The sequence below is a fragment of the Rana temporaria genome, chromosome 7 (assembly GCF_905171775.1).
Source record: "Rana temporaria chromosome 7, aRanTem1.1, whole genome shotgun sequence".
Classification (NCBI taxonomy): Eukaryota; Metazoa; Chordata; class Amphibia; order Anura; family Ranidae; genus Rana; species Rana temporaria.
In genome coordinates this window covers 74,476,674-74,495,948 of record NC_053495.1, presented here as the reverse complement: position 1 = coordinate 74,495,948, position 19,275 = coordinate 74,476,674, and the positions used below count along the sequence as shown (strand labels likewise).

Sequence of the window (19,275 nt, the reverse complement as noted above, 5' to 3'; positions counted from 1 at the left end):
GCTGCCAGCTCAGCAGGGATTTTACGGAGAATCCCCGCTGAGCTTTGCGGACACACGGAGCGGATCATTACTGATCTGCCCCGTGTAAAAAGGGGCCTGAGATGATATTGTGATTTCGTTGGGACGTTCCATATATATGGACTTACCGTCACCATTTGTTGTCATTTGACTTTATGGACTGATCACTGTGTTATATTTCATCACATTATGTGTTTAATGTTTATTACTTGTAAACTGATTATTCATCATCACATCACATTTATATGATTATACAGGTTGATTATCTCATGTTCCCTTTTTGTGCACTTTAGATACGTATCTAGTTAACATCAGTTAGATTGTTTGATGACAATTTATATTGCTTTCTATTTTGTTTTCTGCACATAAGTTTTCACTTATTTGCACAGTATCCAGAAATTTGGATTCACCTTCCTTGAATCACTTTTCAGGTCTTCATCATTAGCGCTACACTTTATTTCATATACTCATTTTTGCAATCAGTCTGTTGTGTTGGCAGCTCATGTTCTTATAGGCAGAGCAGTAATTCACTTCCTTACACATTTAAAGGGTTTGTAAAGGAAAAAATGGTTTTATCTTAATAGCTTCCTTTACCTTAATGCAATGCTTTTTTCATGTCCTCATTGTTAGTTTTTGCTCTCAAGTTGCTGTAATTCTTCTCCGATCTCCACACTTCCTGGTTTTCTGTTTCCTGATAACCACAGTGCTGGGAGCTTTCTCTCTGTGGTCACTAACTTCAAGGAGGTGTGATTACTGTGTGTCTAAAACCCCACAGCACCTCCCCTTTGGATCAGTTTCGTTTTCCAACCTATCACTGCTCTGTGGCTCTGTGTGCTCTGTACAGCAGAGAGGCAGGAAACAACATGCAAAAACGAAACTAGAAACTTTAGGTACATTATATGATTGATTTTTATCTATTTTTTATCGTTTTTAAAAGGAATCAGTTAACTATTATGTCTCTATACCCTGTAAACAGTAATTTCAGCTTACATTTTTATTTATTTTTTTACAACTCCTTTAACTCTGTGCTTGCCAACAAGGGTTTCTCCACCAAGTACTAAGTCATGTTTTGCTTGGGGTTTAAATACTTATTTTACTCACTGAACTGCAACTCAATTTATAACATTTGTATCATGTGTTTTTCGATATTTTTGGTTGATATTCTGTCTCTATCATTTAAAATACACCTATGATAAAATATATAGACGGGTCATAAGTGGGCAAACTTACAAAATCTGAAGGGGATCAAATAAATATTGTCCCCACTGTATCAGGAATATGAAGTGTTGGGGTAACAAACACTTTAAGTAAAGATACAGTCATACTATGATGTGTTATTGATGCAGATTCAGAAGGATATTCAATAATTATCCTGATAAAAAAAAAAAGAGAGATAATAATATAATATAATAATCAAGATTTTGTTTGCAGGTAATCACCTTGGAGGGCTGGGTGGAAATCATGTATTATGTCATGGATGCTCACTCCTTCTATAATTTTATTTACTTCATCCTCCTCATCATAGTAAGTATCACATTTATTACAGCAAGTAACATGTAGCTTTGTTCTTTATTTATATTTTAATATGTTGTTATAACACAGTGGAGTAAATCAATAAATGATTTGATGGTGATTTTGTCCGACATTTGCCAAAACATCTAGGCTAAAAATCCACTCTATGTATTAAAACAAACTAGTGTAAGGATCCTAGTGTCCAGGCTTAAAAGTGTAATTAAAATGACAGATTTTTATTTGATTTTTTACACTATTAACATTCATCCTGTGTAAGAAAATGGATGTGTATAAGAAAATGTTAATGCCTAACTGCAGGTTTTATTTACATCTAAATAGTTTGTTTGAGCCAAGCTGGTCCAAATGAACTATTTTCTTCATTTCTATTAACGCATGCACCCATTGTCAGCACAGAATCAGCTATATACAGTATCAGCTATATACAGTATACAGTGCTGCATCCCGGCAGTGGTATTCTGAACAATATCAAGTCAGGCTGAGCGCTGTTAAGCCATTCTCAAGAAGTTTTGTATTTTACAGATTAATACAAGGCTTCCTCTAGCTAAGGTCAAGAGGTGAGTGGATACTGTCACGATCTCCACCTCCAGCCAATCAGAGGAAGCAGTAGGAACCAAACAGTTTTCCATTATTTTGATTCATTTCAAAAATTAAATAGTAGAAATTGAGTACAAAAAAATAGCAAAAATAAAGAGCCCAAAGGGTGTACAAAAGTATAAGTCCAAAGTTAAGTATGGAATAAGAATATCATCAGAGGCGGCTCTCTAATTAGGCAAAGTAGGCGGTGGCCTAAGGCCTCGCCCTTCTAAAGGCCTCAGAGCCGCCTACTTTGCCTAAAGAGCCGCCTCTTGCTATCCTCATACATCAGTCCTAGTGCAGTCAGCGGAGCTTTGTGCTCGCCCCATTCAGTGTACAGTAAATCCTCCTCTCTGGTCGGGAGGTCCCAGCTCAGTCCAGTGCCGAACCTCAGCCATAGTGGGCAAGGCGCTCTTCATTTTGCGCTGGTTCTGCTCATGATCGGCTTTACTGCGGCTATCTCTCACTAGGAGCTCTTCCACTATGGGGAGTCCATGGGGACCTACTGCTGCCCAACAGGGATGATGAGACTTCTGAGGTGGTGAAATTCCGCACAGCCCCTTCTCTTCTGTGAGGCCGCATTCAAGGAGCTCTATGTGAGTACAGTACTGAGAGAGACATTGCACTGACACCAGCACAGAGTGACAAAGCACCGACACTAGTACTGAGAGAGACAGAGCACCGACACTAGTACTGAGAGAGACAGAGCACCGACACTAGTACTGAGAGAGACAGAGCACCGACACTAGTACTGAGAGAGACAGAGCACCGACACTAGTACTGAGAGAGACAGAGCACCGACACTAGTACTGAGAGAGACAGAGCACCGACACTAGTACTGAGAGAGACAGAGCACCGACACTAGTACTGAGAGAGACAGAGCACCGACACCAGTACTGAGAGAGACAGAGCACCGACACTAGTACTGAGAGAGACAGAGCACCGACACCAGTACTGAGAGAGACAGAGCACCGACACCAGTACTGAGAGAGACAGAGCACCGACACCAGTACTGAGAGAGACAGAGCACGGACACTAGTACTGAGAGAGACAGAGCACCGACAGTACTGAGAGAGACAGCGCACCGACACTTGGCACTGATACCAGCGCTGAGAGACAGACTTGGCACTGATACCAGCGCTGAGAGTGCCCTGACACCAGTACACTTGGCACTGACACCAAAACTGAGAGCATGCCAACACTGACACCAGCTTTGATATAGAGGACACTGACTTCGGAGTTGCGCCGATTCAGAAACGAAAGACCGCCCGGCGCTTGTTTTTTACGTCGTTTGAGTTCGGCTTTTTCCGGCGTATAGTTACCCCTGCTATAAGAGGGGTAGCTAATGTTAAGTATGGCCGTCGTTCCCGCGCAGAGTTTTGAAATTTTACGACGTTTGCGTAAGTCGTTCGCGAATACGGCTGGACGTAATTTACGTTCACGGCGAAACCAATGATGTCCTTGCGACGTCATTTAGAGCAATGCACACTGGGATATTTTACTGACGGCGCATGTGCCGTTCAAACAAAGCGTAAAAAACGTGGGGTCAACAAAAATGTAAACAAAACACGCCCCCTACATCCCCATTTAAATTACACAGCCTTACGCCGCAACACATACGCTATGCCGCTCTAACTAAGGGTGCAAGTTCTTTCTGAATAAAGAACTCGCGCCCAAAGTTAAAGCGGCGTAACGTATCTCAGATACGTTACGCCGGGCAGACAGATACGCCAATGTATCTGAATCCTGCCCACAACGTTTAAAATAAACTCAGGGCTCGTTTGAGGAGAGACCCTGGAGGTGTACACAGATCAAATAAATGTGCTTAAAGGGGTTGTAAAGGTTCGTTTTTTATTTTCTAAATAGGTTCCTTTATGCTAGTGCATTGTTAGTTCACTTACCTTTTCCTTCAATTTCCCTTCTAAATTTTTTTTTTCTTTGTCTGAATTTCTCACTTCCTTTTCCTCCTCAGTAAGGTGTTCAGTAAGCTGTTCTTAATGACTTTCCACCGCTCGGATGATGGCGGAAAGCTTACTGAGGAGAAACAGGAAGTGAGAAATTCCAACATAGAAAAAAAACATTTAGAAGGGAAATGGAAGGAAAAGGTAAGTGAACCAACAATGCACCAGCTTAAAGGAACCAATTTAGAAAATAAAAGCCGAACCTTTTACAACCACTTTAAACAAGTCTCTCAATAGGAGGAACAGAGTCCATAGCAACAGTGTCTAAGATGAAAAGGGAGAGGAATCTATGTACCAGCACTAAGGGCAGCCAGTGTAAAGAGCTATAAGCAGTCCCTGCAATGCAACAAATGAAAATAAACACATTGGGCCAGATTCTCGTAGTTCTGCGGCGGCGTAACGTATCCGCAACTTAGACGGTCAAGTGCTGTATTCTCAAAGCACTTGCTCCGTAAGTTGCGGCGGCGTAGCGTAAATCGGCCGGCGTAAGCCCGCCTAATTCAAATTTGGATCAGGGGGGCGTGTTTTATGTAAATGTACTGTGACCCAACGTGATTGACTATTTTCACGAAAGGCGCATGCGCCGTCCGTGGAAATCTCCCAGTGTGCATTGCTCCTAATACGCCCCAAGGACGTATTGGTTTTGACGTGGACGTAAATTACGTCCAGCCCCATTCACAGACGAGTTACACAAACAACGCAAAATTTTCAAATTTCGACGCGGGAACGACGGCCATACTTAACATTGTTACGCCGCACTTATGCCAGCATATAGCAGGGGCAACTATACGTCGGGAAAAGCCTAACAATGGCGTAACTTTACTGCGTCGGCCAGGCTTACATTCGGGGATTCGCGTATCTACCTAATTTGCATACTCTTAAGCATCTTCAAGCTCATAGGATTGCCCAAAATACATTGTGGTTCCACCACGCAAGCCTGTTTGACCCAATGAACGTAGGTTCTCTAGGGTTCAAACATTGTGGTAAGCCTCTTTCCTGTGGGGGTGGTTCCCTTCCCTTTATCACCTCTTCACTTGCACAGATTTGCATGGTTTGAAGTCGTCACCATATTTTATACTTTGTCAACACCATCTTAAAGAGTGGACAGATAGGCCGGATTCACAGACAGCGGCGCACATTTATGCTGCCGTAGCGTATCTCCTGTACGCTACGCCGACGCAGCGCAGAGAGGCAAGTACTGCATTCAGCAAGCTATTGCTCCCAAAGCTGCGTCGGTGTGGAGTATATTTAGAAGGCGCAGGCCGGCGTAGGTGGAAGTGGACTTGCCCCATGCAAAGCCATGCAAATGAGGCGTGACCCCATGCAAATGATGGTTTGGGAGCCAGACAAGTACGTTGAACAAACTGCGCATGCGTCGGGTCGTGGACGCATCCCCGTGCGCATGCTCATAACCACGTCGGAACAACTACCTAAGATACGCCGGATCACTGCCTACGCCATGAACGTAATCTATGCCCATCCAGACACGTCCAACGAAAACTACATAAAAAAACGCCGGCTTCTGTTCCCTGATGCAGACCTTTACATGTCTGCTGCTGAGTTACACCTCCTTTATGGGGCTTAACTTTACGCCGGACGTACAACTTACGCGCACCTCTCATAGCCTGCGTCGGGCAGGCGCAGGTTCGTGAATTGCCATATTTTCCTCATTTGCATATTTGAATGGCTAATCGATGGCAGCGCCACCATGCGGCCAGCGTAAATGTGCGTATCTGGAGATACGTCGGCGCAAGTGCTTTGTGAATCCGGGCCATAGTCTTTGCATTTTTGCGCCTGTCTTGATTTTCCTGCATACAGACATTCATTGTGTGCTTATGAGGACATTCTTATTCACTAATATCATTTTAGCACTTCTATTTATCAAGTTTTTATGTATTTGTTCAAGTTTTTACATATTTGTTCATTCATTTATATATTCAGATCAGCGCTACACTTTTTTTGTTTCCATATTGTTGCAATTTGTCTACTGGGTGTGTTAGCAGCTTATCCTTAAGGCAGCGCGGATTATTTTGTATACTAAACATAGGCATACACATATATATATATATATATATATTGTGACAGGAAGTCAGGTAAATCTGTGGGTGTTGTCACAGATGGGACATACATTTCTGCCTTGTTTAGACAATACACCAATTGTTATTAAGCGTCGGCTGCAAATGTAGCCAGAAATGGTCTAAGGGCGTTGGAAGACTTCAGCTGTTCAGAATGAGGCAATTAAGGCCTCTATAAGTAGTCCAGACGATTACCACTGATTTGCTGCATGCTGAGGCTTTCTGAGTGAAAGAAAGCAGTACTGAAAGTCTTCTGAGGAGGTGAGGAGAGGATTGATTTTTCTGTGTGATAAAAATCAAAAGACTATTGTTTTTCTGCTGTATGACCAGCACTGTCTACCCAGCAGTAGGCTGTGCTAGACTCCATAGATAGGTTCCTGTGTGGAAGGTAGATGCCCAAAGTGGCCAGGGTTTATTTTATGTTTGATTTTGTTTATGCTGTTTGGATGCTTGCACTTGTTTCCAGCAAGATGGAAGAATAAACCAAAATCTTTGTTTTCAACCGTCTTCAACTGCCTGTCTGTATAAATTCAGTGGGGTAGATTCAGGTAAATGGGCGCATCCTTATTCCGGCGTAGCGTATCTCATATGCGCTACGCCGGCGTTAGACACGTGCATTCGTTTTTGTTAGAATGCATTTTCGTCCGAAAATCAGTTTTTTTCGTTAAAGTTTTAACAAACGATAACGAACGTGCAAGAAACGGAAAAAGAAAGATCCGACATAAAAAATGCTTTATTTTCGTTTTCGTTGCGGTAAAAATTCGATATAGAGGGATTCGACATTATAGGGAAAAGATTCGACATCATAGAGAAAAGATTCGACATTATAGAGAAAAGATTCGACACTATAGAAATAATAGATTCGACATTACAGAGAATAGATTTCGATTTATGAGAAAATAGATTCGACATTATTACTAGTCATACACCATTAGAATTCTTGTAGGCGGAATATTTGAATGGAAATGTACGATTTGGCGTAAAGATTCGACGTTCTGGCGAATATTCTTTTGACCATTCGACAGAAACCAAGTATTATTGGATTTTCGGACGAAAGCTATTCCCCAACGAAAAACGAAATAAATCAAAAGGATTTTCGGGAGTAACTAAATAAATTTATTTTCCAAACGAAAACTAAAAAACTAAACGAAATATTCCAGTCTGCACATGTCTAGTTAGCATAGTATTCAGCAAGCATTTGCACGTAACTTTGCGCCGGCGTACCGGAAATTTGAAGGCGCAAGCCGGCGTAAGTGTAAGTGGGTGTTCCCTTATGCAAATGATGGGCTGAACGTTGAGCAGTGGACGTACGATCGCTTCCTGTGCGCATGCTCACAACTACGCCGGTCCTACTTCCTGGGATACGCCGGCCCACCGGCTTACGCCGAGCGCATAAATACGCCCAGACATGCGCCCATCCGGCGCAAAATTACATCCTGCTTTTTCCCCCCCTGAGCAAGGTAATTTTGTTTGAGCGTGACATGGCAACTCCTCAGAAGGAGAAAAAGAGGAAGCATAATTTTAATGCAGCAGAGATGGAGGTCATGTTGGTGGCACTGACCAAATACGCCGCCGCCCTGCATAGTGCCCAGCGCAAGAATACAAGCAAGGCACAGAGGAGGGCAATTTTTGAAAGTATCACCCTGGATATCAATGCCATTGGCAATGAGACCCGGTGTTGGGATGATATCCAAAAAAAACTAAATGACATGCGGCGTCGGGTACGGGACAAATTGGTCCTGATTCGCAAGCATGCCAGTGGCACGGGAGGAGGACCAGCCTGTGCAGTGCGCTTAACACCGGAGGATGAGATCATTGCTCGGTCTCTGTCGCAGGAGCAGGTGGAGGGCATCCCAGGATATGACTCCACTGTTCGGGACTTGGGGTCAGGTAAGTCCAGGGCAACCCCCTCCAGGGCAACCCCCTCCCCGTCTTCCCCATCTGGACAGGCCCCAGCCTCTCCTTCTCCCAGGAAGGCTCTTTGAAAGACGAGGGGTGTACCCGGAGGCCTCCGAGAAGGGCTGCAGGAGGAGCAGGGCCGGCAGACCCACCATATCGGGGCTATGATGGGTGACCTTTGACAAGTGGTGGACAGCCTGGCCTCCTCTGCCAAGTCCCAAGCTGCATGCGCAACCACATTACAGCAGGCCCTCACCCTGCATGCTGATCTGGGCAGCAAAAATGCTGAGAGCCTGCAGGAAGTGAGCTTCCGCCACAGCAGTGCTCACAGCAGAGGTGAGCAGGTTGGCAGGGGCTGTAGAGGCCAACACTGCTGCTGTGTGTGAGGAGGGGAGACAAACCCGGCGGTAACAGCACCACAACACTACCCACCAGCTTAGGATGCTGGCACAGACCAACACCATGCTCACCCGCCTTGCCAACGCTATGGAGGGCAGGCAGGCACCACCTGCCAGGAGTGAGCAAGCAGGGGATGATGCTACTCCACCCCCTCCCTCCCCACCCCAGGCTCCATCCCGCCAACTGAGGAGCCAGAGCCGTGGCACCCGTGGCACCAGCCTGGGCAAACGGAAGAGCAGATGAATGCTGAATTTTTGGGACACTTCTGCTCGTTGTTTTTTTTTTTTTTCTTTATGCTCGGAGTATGAGCTGGATTATGATTTATATTTATGCTCAGAGTATGAGCTGGATTTTTGATTTTTCTTTATGCTCAGAGTATGAGCTGGATTTTATTTTATGCTCAAAGTTTGAGTTGTATTGTTTGCGTAGTCCCTACACACTACACACTGTGAGGAGTGTAAACTACAGCTTGACTGGTGTGTGAATGGGGGGGTGTCACTCCTGCCGGCAAAGGGGTGTCACCCTCTGCCGTGTGAATGGTGTATGAATGTACAGCGACATAATTATAGCCTTGGCGTGGCGTTGCTGCTCCCAAGTACCGTGCGGTGTACTTTGGTCTAATCCAATTTGATGAGGATATGGGGTGTGTGTGCTAGGGACCACAGTGGTGTGCATGCGTGCATTCTCCTTGTGACATGATGAATGTGTGTGTTTAACGTGCAAAGATACGTTCCACGAGACAACTCCTGACTGCTCTTCCCTCAGTAGACCGGGTTGCGGTGGTTAGGGGGGATTGCATGGTTCGGGGGTCAGGTCATCACGTATGTCAATCTCCAGGCCCCTTCTCATGGCAAAGTTGTGTAGAATGCAACATGCCCCGATGATCTGGCACACAAAGTTTGGGGAATACAACAGGGTACCCCCAGACTTATCCAGGCATCGGAAACGGGACTTCAGGAGGCCAAAGGTGTGTTCCACCACTCCACGGGTACGTGTGTGTGCATCATTGTATCTTTCCTCTCCTGGGGTTTGGGGATTCCGGAATGGAGTCATGAGATGGGGCCCAAGTGCATATGCCGCGTCACCTGGAAGGGAAAAGACAGGAGGATGTTAGTCGTGCATGTGCCCCTCGTGATGTCTGCATCATGGGGGCGGACAGTCATGCCTGACTCCCATGTCACTCACCAACCAGCCAGCTGTCCCTGTACACGTTCTGTTCAAATTCTTTGGAGATGGGGCTTTGACGGTATATGTAGCTGTCGTGGCTGGACCCTGGGTGTTTGGCACGGATGTGCCATATGAGGCATTGGGCATCGGCTATCACCTGTACGTTGATGGAATGCCAGTGCTTACGATTGCAGTATATGTGCTCTGTGTCACGGGGGGCCGTAGTGCCACATGTGTGCAATCAATGGCCCCCACGGTGCGTGGGAATCCTGCAATTTGATAGAAATCCGCCATTGCCTTCACCCGCAGATGCTCCTGGGTGGGTTTGATGATGTGGTGGGACATGCGTCTGAGGATTGCGGGGACAACCTGGTGCACACATCTGCTCATGCTGGATTGTGACATCCCAGCCACAACTCCACTTGTATGCTGAAACGAGCCACTTGCCAGGAAATGCAGTGTTGCCAGTACCTTGACCAATGGCTCCACTGCATGTGCACGATGTGTCTTGCTGGTGATGTCATCATGCAGGGTTGTGGCTAATTCCTGGATGGCTTCAGGGCTGAATCTGAAAATGCAAAATACCTCCGAATCACCCATGCCAAAGATGTTCATGTGCGTTCGGTATATCCTCTCCCGTGCCCTCCTACGAGTCGGTTCACACAGTAGTATTGCTAGGACCATGGCTGCCCCTGGCATGTTGGCACACAGATGTGTTGTCCTGCAAGTGTGGGTGCTCAGCTTGCTCAGCTCGTCTGTAACGGTGCTGCTGAAGCTGCTCTCCAGCTGACCTGTGAACGTCTGTTGCCCCTGCTTTTCGGAGGAGCAAGTTTGTGCTGGGGGTACAACTTGCGTGCACTGCGCGCAGACTGCGCCTGACACACGCATGTTTGTGAATTGGCGTATCTCCCTCATTTTCATATTTGCATAGGAAAACAATGGGAGCGCAAGATGCGCCCAGCGTAAAAATTCTCATAAAATACGCCGGCGGAGAAAAGTTACGTCGGTCGGAAGAAGCCTAATTTCAGGCGTATCTATTTTTGTGGGTACGGCGCATAGTTACGACGGCGCAGATTTAGACTTACGCTGCACATTTCGAGATAAGTCGGCGTAAGTCCTACCTGAATCTACCCCCATGTGTGGTGAACCCATCCAAGGGGTCACACACCCCGCTACCGAGCTAACCCCTTACATATGGTGGAGTGCCGTGGGCAATTAAAGTAAAGCCAAAATGCAGGAGATACTGAAACAGCTGGCTATAGCAAATGCAAATCAATAGCAGACAAATGCAGGTTTGCAGCGGAGCATTGCAGCTCAACAACAGGCTCACGCAACTCAACAACAGGTTCACCAAGAGAGCATTGCAGCTCAACAAAAGGTTCACCAAGAGAGCATTGCAGCTCAACAACAGGCTCACCAAGAGAGCCTTGCAGCTCAAAAACAGGCTCACCAAGAGAGCATTGCAGGCTTGGAACAGAGACACCAGCAGCAAATGGAGGCCATCGTGAAACCGCTTCAGAGACAGCAGACCGAGGCTGGGAGTCAGGCCAGTAACATACCGACTTTTCAGGTACGACACTTATTGCCAAAGATGACTGCAGATGAGGACCCTGAGATGTTTCTGACCACGTTTGAGAGAACAGCGGAAAGAGAGAGTTGGCCTAAAGACCAGTGGGCTGGACTAGTGGCCCCCCTATTATCTGGAGAAGCCCAAAAGGCATATTTCGATTTGGAGCTTGCAGACGCAAAAAACTATGTTCGATTAAAAGAGGAAATATTGGCACGTTTCGGTGTAACCCTGGATGTCCGTGCTCAGCGGGTCCACAATTGGAGTTATCAGCAGAGGAAGCCATCTCGGTCGCAGATGTATGACCTCATCCATTTGGCTAGGAAATGGCTGCAGCCAGAAACTCTGTCTGGACCAAAAATTTTGGAGCGAGTAGTCATGGACAAATTTCTTAGGTCTCTTCCTAACACCCTGCAGAAATGGGTGAGCCATGGTGGTCCGGAAACCGCAGACAAACTTGTAGACCTGATCGAAAGGTACCTAACAACAGAGAATTTGTCCTCTTCCACCAGAGACGCACAGACTTTTCACCCCAAGACCAGACCCTCCCCACCTATAGGTAAGACTGCATCAAGGGATGGGGGTGGAGAGAGATACCAAGGAGCAACTAGAGGAATTATCGGGACTACTGCTAATGCTTGGCAAGAGCGGCCTGGAAGACCTATCCCACAGAAGAGGCAAAGTATCTGGGGTATACCATTGGAAGAGGTCTAATCAAGCCCCAAATAAATAAAGTTGAGGCTATTCAGGATTGGCCACGTCCCACCAACAAGAAACAGGTTCGTGCATTTTTGGGGATCGCAGGCTATTATCACCGCTTTATGCCCCATTTTGCCTCACAGGCTGTTCCCCTGACCAATTTGACCAAAGGGAAGGAGTCTGTAATGACCAAATGGACTCCCGAAGCAGAAACAGCTTTTCAGGCTTTAAAACAGGCCTTATGTAGTCAGACAGTTTTAAATTTGCCTGATTTTTCACGGGACTTCGTGGCTCAGACAGATGCGTCAAATGTGGGCTTAGGAGCTGTACTGTCAAGGGGGAGGAACACCCTGTTATGTACCTCAGCCGAAAGTTGAAGGCCCATGAAGAGAATTATGCCACCATTGAGAAAGAATGTTTGGCAGTGAAATGGGCTTTGGATTCTCTCCATTACTACCTCGTGGGTAGACAGTTTGAACTGGTGATGGATCATGCCCCATTGAAGTGGGTGGCACAGAACAAAGAGACCAATAGGAGAATAAATAGGTGGTTCCTGGCCCTCCAGGAATTTAGTTTTGTGGCAACGCATCGCCCCGGTGCTAAAATGGGGAATGCAGATGGGTTGTCCCGAGTGCATGCCTGCCTGGCAACCTGTGTCCCAACCCTAGGGTTGAAACAAGAGGGGGGGTATGTGACAGGATGTCAGGTAAATCTGTGGGTGTTGTCACAGACGGGACATACATTTCTGCCTTGTTTAGACAATACACCAATTGTTATTAGGCGTCGGCTGCAAATGTAGCCAGAAATGGTCTAAGGGCGTTGGAAGACTTCAGCTGTTCAGAATGAGGCAATTAAGGCCTCTATAAGTAGTCCAGAGGATTACCACTGATTTGCTGCATGCTGAGGCTTTCTGAGTGAAAGAGAGCAGTACTGAAAGTCTTCTGAGGAGGTGAGGAGAGGATTGATTTTTCTGTGTGATAAAAATCAAAAGACTATTGTTTTTCTGCTGTATGACCAGCACTGTCTACCCAGCAATAGGCTGTGCTAGACTCCATAGATAGGTTCCTGTGTGGAAGGTAGACGCCAAAAGTGGCCAGGGTTTATTTTATGTTTGATTTTGTTTATGCTGTTTGGATGCTTGCACTTATTTCCAGCAAGATGGAAGAATAAACCAAAATCTTTGTTTTCAACCGTCTTCGACTGCCTGTCTGTATAAATTCAGTGTGTGGTGAACCCATCCAAGGGGTCACACACCCCGCTACCGAGCTAACCCCTTACAATATATATATAACATGCACATATATATATACATACACACTAGGGATGAGCCGAACACCCCCGGTTCGGTTCGCAGCAGAACATGCGAACAGGCAAAACATTTGTTCGAACACGCAAACACTGTTAAAGTCTATGGGACACGAACATGAAAAATGCTAATTTTAAAAGTTAATATGCAAGTTATGGTCAGAAAAAGTGTTTGGGGACCCGGGTCCTGCCCCAGGGGACATGTATCAATGCAAAAAAAGTTTAAACAACTGCATTTTTTTCAGGAGCGGTGATTTTAATAATGCTTAAAGTGAAACAATAAAAGTGAAATATTACTTTAAATTTCGTACCTGGGGTGTCTAAAGTATGCCTGTAAAGTAGTGCATGTTTCCCGTGTTTATAACACTCTGCACAAAATGACATTTCTAAAGGAAAGAAAGTCATTTAAAACTACTCTCGGCTATAATGAATTGTCGGGTCCCGGCAATACAGATCAAAGTCATTTAAAGTCATTTAAAAAAAAAAAAGTGGGGGTCCCCCTGAATTCCATTACCAGGCCCTTTAGGTCCGGTATGGATATTAAGGGGAACCCTATGCCAAATAAAAAAATGGCGAGGGGTTCCCCCCAAAAATCCATACCAGACAAGGGGAAAACCCCCCCTCCATAATTAAAAAATAATGGCATGTGGTTCCCCTCAAAAATCCATACCAGACCCTTATCCGAGTACGCAACCTGGCAGGCCACAGGAAAAGAGGGGGGGAGAGCGCGCCCCCCCTCCTGAACCATACCAGGCCACAAACCCTCAACATGGGGAGGATGTCCCCTTGTTGATGGGGACAAGGGACTCATCCCCACAACCCTTGCCCGGTGGTTGTGGGGGTCTGCGGGTGGGGGGCTTATCTAAAATGAAAAGCCCCCTTTCACAAAGGGAGGGTGTCGGGATCTGAAGTTCCCCTATGTGAATTGGTAAGGAGTACACTGTACCCCTACCATTTCACAAAAAAATGTGTGAAAATGTTAACGACAGGAGACAGCTTGGGACAAGTCCTTTATTAAAAATAAAAAAATATAAAATAAAAAACGATTCCAGCGATGTAATCCAGTCTCGATGTCCAGCGTTGTAATCTATTCTCGATGTCCTGCGATGATCCATTCTCCAGCGATGCTCTCCAGCGAGGAACGACACACAAACCTGCCTCCACCGGAGGCACGCGGCTGAATGACGCGCAAGCTGTTAGACAGCTCTTTTATATCCGAGACATGTGACCCTGCCCCCTGTGACGCGTCACGGGAAACCGTGCTTGCTTCAGAGGGGCGGGGTCACCCATCCACGTCACGGTTGGCCCCGCCCTCAGTTATAAAAGAGCTGTCAAACAGCTTGTGCGTCATTTGGCCGAGGGCCTCCGGTCGAGGCAGTGGCAGTGACGAGGCAGTGACCCTCATCATATCCTCTATGATCATTTGGAGTGTTTTTGGGTCTGACTCATTGCTGCTACCTGTGGAAACTCTTTACATTGTGAAACTTTCAGCTACACTTCTGAGGTAGTTTTAATTTTATCTTTTTTAATATCTTTTTTAATAAAAATCCATACAAAGGATAATGCACTAGGCTGGTGTGCCCTTTCTTTCTTTTTCTCATATACTATAGACACCCAGGTATGATTTAATTTAAAGGAATATTTCACTTTTTTTTTTTTTTTATTGTTTATTTAAAGATTTTTAAGTCATACAAAGTAATAACAAAATCCAGACATTTGATTGGTCGAGAGTATAGGAAATAAACAATCACATTGTCAGCAGGAAACATACAGGTCTGGATGTATACATGTTTGTTATAACAATAAAAAAATTAGGAATTAAGTAGCGAGTTCAACAAGAACAGCTAATCATGGCTCTGCTGAGTAGAAACCTATATAAACAAACTATTACTTATACATAGGAGAAATAAAAAGCGAGAAAAGAAAGAAAGGGATATTATCCTATATGAAGCAGTGGGGGGATATGGGCAATGGGTAATCTGTTATGGTGGGGTGGGATGAGGCTCTGTGTTAAACTCAGAAGAGTCCCATCTCTCCCAAATAGCTTCAAATCTGGGTAAGGAATCATCTATGACAGCTGTAAGACGTTCCATCCTTCTAATATCAGCAATTGTTGATAAGAATTGTGCAAAGGTGGGAGGGGAGGTATCTCTCCAGCGTTGTGGGATGACACGTTTGGCTGCCAGTAAAAGAAAAGCCACCAATTTGCAAAGAGTTTTTGAGATTTTCGGGAAAGGTAGGCCTAGCAACAAATGTAAAGGCTGAAAAGGTACGCTGATCCCTAGGACCTTCTCGAGGAGATCATGAACCTGTGACCAGAAGGGAGTAATTAATGGACAATCCCAAAAGATGTGGAGGTGGGTACCCACAGAGGAGCTACATCTCCAACATTGGCTATGTGGGGTCAATCCATGTGCTGCCAGAAATTCTGGTGTTCTGTACCAGAACATAAGTATTTTATATGCAGTTTCTTTCTGGCCCACACATCTAGAGACTCTTGAGGTAGCGTCCCAAATTCGTCTCCAATCTCCCAGTGAGATGGGTTTACCCAGTATGTGGGACCATTTCCTCATATATAAATGGGTGTTTTCAGAGAGGGGAGAAGCTGAGTGTAGGATTTTGTAGATAGTGGAGATCTGGTGAAGTTCGTGAGGGCCTCTAGAACATAGTAATTCAAAATCAGTAGGAACGCTAAGGGTCAGTAGGGGGGACAGGGATGTAAAAAAATGTCTAATCTGGAGGAAGGAATAGAAAAGGGATTTTGTAATTTTATGCTTTGACTGTAGGTCTGTAAAAGATAGTAATGTACGTGTTATTGGATGTACTAGGTGTCGTAATTGGAATATGTTTGCTTTAGTCCAGGGCAGCATAGAGTCATAGGACAAACTGTCAGGAATTTCCGGGTTAAAGATAATATTTATCAGGGGTGGGCAAGGGGACGATAAGGAAAATTTACCAGAACAGCGCCTCCATATTAAAAGAGTGAATCGCATTGGGTTTAGACAGACCTTTTTTAAGAGAGCAAACGATTTATCATGCAAGGGCCATAGTAAGGAGCATGCATGGGCAGGGACTGTAATTCCCATCTCTTTTTCAGACCACCTGTTTGGGGCAAATCTAGACGTCCAGGAGGTTATGGCCTTCAAGTGAGTCGCATAATAGTATTTAATTATATCGGGAGCTCCTAGGCCACCCTGTGAGCGGGGGGCCATGAGAACTGAACTGGCTATTCTATGGGAGGCGTTGTTCCAGATAAAGTTTAGAAAATTCCTATGTAGTGTTTTCAGTTGGCTCATGGGAATCAATACCGGGAGAGTTTCAAATAAATACAGTAGTTTAGGGAGTATAGACATTTTGAGGACATTTACCCTTCCAATGAGAGACAACGGGAGCTTCGTCCATGACTTCAACAATCTACCTATTTCTATAAATAAAGGAGGGAAATTAGCCTGGTATAGGGTTGAATAGAGGTTAGTCAGGCGTACCCCTAAATATTTCAGGGAGTGGGTGCACCAACGGTAATTGAAGTTACTCTGTAGAGAGGCAAGTGTATCTGCTGGGACATTTATAGGAAGAGCCTTCCGTCTTAATTGGGTTAATCTTAAAACTGGATAGGCTACCAAATAAGTTTAGAGTTACATGGAGGGAAGGGAGGGAGATATGTGGGCGAGTGATTGTTAACAGTATGTCATCTGCAAAAAGCGAAAGCTTGTACTCCTCACGCCTCAGCGTCACCCGCCCGTATATCTGAGTGGGACCTAACAGCCGCAGCCAAAGGCTCGAGACTTAAGATGAATAGCAAAGGGGACAGGGGGCAACCCTGTCTGGTACCATTACTCAAGGGAAAGGGCGGTGAGAGACAAGAAGCCAGTCGAACCTGAGAGGTGGGTGTGGAGTATAGCGCTTTTAAAGCCTGCATAAATGGGCCCGAAAAAACATATTTCGTCAAAGTGGCAAACATAAAAGACCAATTTAGACGGTCGAAAGCTTTCTGCGCATCTAGGCTCAATACAATAGCAGGTCTCCCGGTCTTGGTCAGAAGGTCAATAAGATCAATGGTTCGTCTTGTGTTGTCCCCTGCATGTCTAGTGGGAACAAAGCCTACTTGATCCCTATGTATCAGAGATGGAAGGAAAAGGGAAAGTCTGTTCGCCAATATTTTAGTGAATATTTTATAATCGGAATTCAGGAGGGCTATGGGGCAATAGTTATCGGGAATTGATGGGTCTTTGTCTGGTTTCGGAATAACCGTTATATAAGCATGCAAGAATTGAGAGCATGGTACAGTCCCTTTCATCAGTGATGCAAATAAAGATACCGTATGGGGAAGCAACTCTGGGAGATTTATGAGATGGGAGCTCTTTAATGACCGAAGAAATTTCTTTAGCGGTGATCTGTGCGTTAAGTCCGGAACGGTCACCTGGGGATAGTTTGGGTAATTTAAGGGAGTCAACGAAGGCGTTGAATTTCTCCTGGAAAAACTGGGACTCTGAGTCTTGAGATAAACAGTTGTATAGGTCTTGGTAAAAATGTCCAAAAACTTTAGTCATACCTTGAGGGCAGTAAGTAGGAACCCCATCCGACTGGAGAATGAAATCAGGTAGAGAGATATGGGGGCGAGGTTTTAATCTATTGACCAACATTCTGTGAGATTTGTTGGCAAATTCATAAAATTTTTGCTTTGAACAGAGCATAGATTTAGCAATTTTGTTCAAATCAAGTGACTTGATACGGTTTCTCAGGGAAGTCACGATGCGAAGGCGGTCCACCGTGGGAGAACTAAGAAGATTCCTCTCAGCTTTTGTTAAGTCAGCTAGTAGAGTCGTGCGTTGGAGAGCACGATCTCTCAAGGCGAGATCCAGCGGCAATGCATTCACCCCTGAAAAAAACCCTTTTGAGCCTCCCACAGGGTAGAGACCTCACACACCGAGCCTTCATTGAGTTGAAAAAATTTGGATAATTGGTGTTGTAAGTGCAGATGAACATCAGGGGTATTGAGAAGGGACTCATTAAGACGCCAGTGACACGTTCTAGGAGTAGGCGCAGACATGAGGAGCTCAAGTGAGATGGGCGCATGGTCTGACCATGTAATCGGATGGACATTAGAGTCGGTTAAATAGGACAGCAGTGGAGCGGTAATGAAAAAATGATCTAGTCTCGTGTATAGTTTGCATGAGGGTGAGAAAAAGGTAAATTGTCTAGCGATTGGATGTTTTACTCTCCAAGCGTCAAACAAGTTATGAGCCCTGACTATCTTTCGAAATGAGGTAGAAGACCGTTGTGCTTGACCAGGGGGGGTTTTGTGTAGTAAGGAAAATCTATCCTTAGAGGAAGACATACATAAGTTAAAATCCCCCCAATAATCATAAAGGGTTGGGAAAAGGTAGTAAGTTTTTCAAAAAAATCTTCTAGAAACCCAATCTGACCCGAATTGGGAGCATAAACATTCGCCAAGGTGAATGATGTGTTCATGTGATCACAGTTCAAGAGGATGAAGCGGCCGTTAGGATCTAAAAATGAGGATTTGACACGTATGGCAGAGGAGCGTCTGAAAAGAATAGCCACTCCGGCTTTACCAGAGGGATCAGAAGCAATAAATGTGGTAGGGAAGTGTTTAGATGCAAATTTAAATGAACCATCAGCCTTAAAGCGTGTCTCTTGAACCATGATCACGTCAGCATTGAAGGACCTGAACTCTTTCAACGCCAGCCAGCGCTTACGGATGGAGCCCAGGCCCTTAACATTGTAAGAAAGTACACTAATAGCCATTCCTAAGCATTGTAAGCATATCTCGCATTACATAAAAAACTGGAGATTATAGTAACAAGTGTGAACAAGAAAAATTGGTACAGGGTAGTGGAAACACAGCCGTGTTTCTGAAACGGGTCAAAAAAAGACCCTAAAAAAATTGAAAAAAGGAACGAAAAAATAAATTAAAAAAACATGAGCAGTATACGGTGGTCTCGAGCGTGTCTGAAAAGGAAGTCAAAGGTTAAGACGGACCCTAGGGCCCCCCGTATCTGCAAAAAAAGGGTTGTAAAGCATAATAAGAAAAAAGACATCAGGAGCGACACCAAAA

The 19,275-nt window shown here is 45.1% G+C and overlaps 1 protein-coding gene across 1 annotated transcript in view; it reads left to right on the top strand.

Annotated features, from left to right (window-relative positions):
• The window catches only part of CACNA1I (calcium voltage-gated channel subunit alpha1 I), a 2,078,868-nt gene that overhangs the window by 637,101 nt on the left and 1,422,492 nt on the right, over positions 1-19,275 (top strand). The window contains 1 exon segment of the mRNA XM_040359583.1: positions 1,450-1,542. Within this exon segment, the coding sequence (XP_040215517.1) occupies positions 1,450-1,542 (93 nt within the window).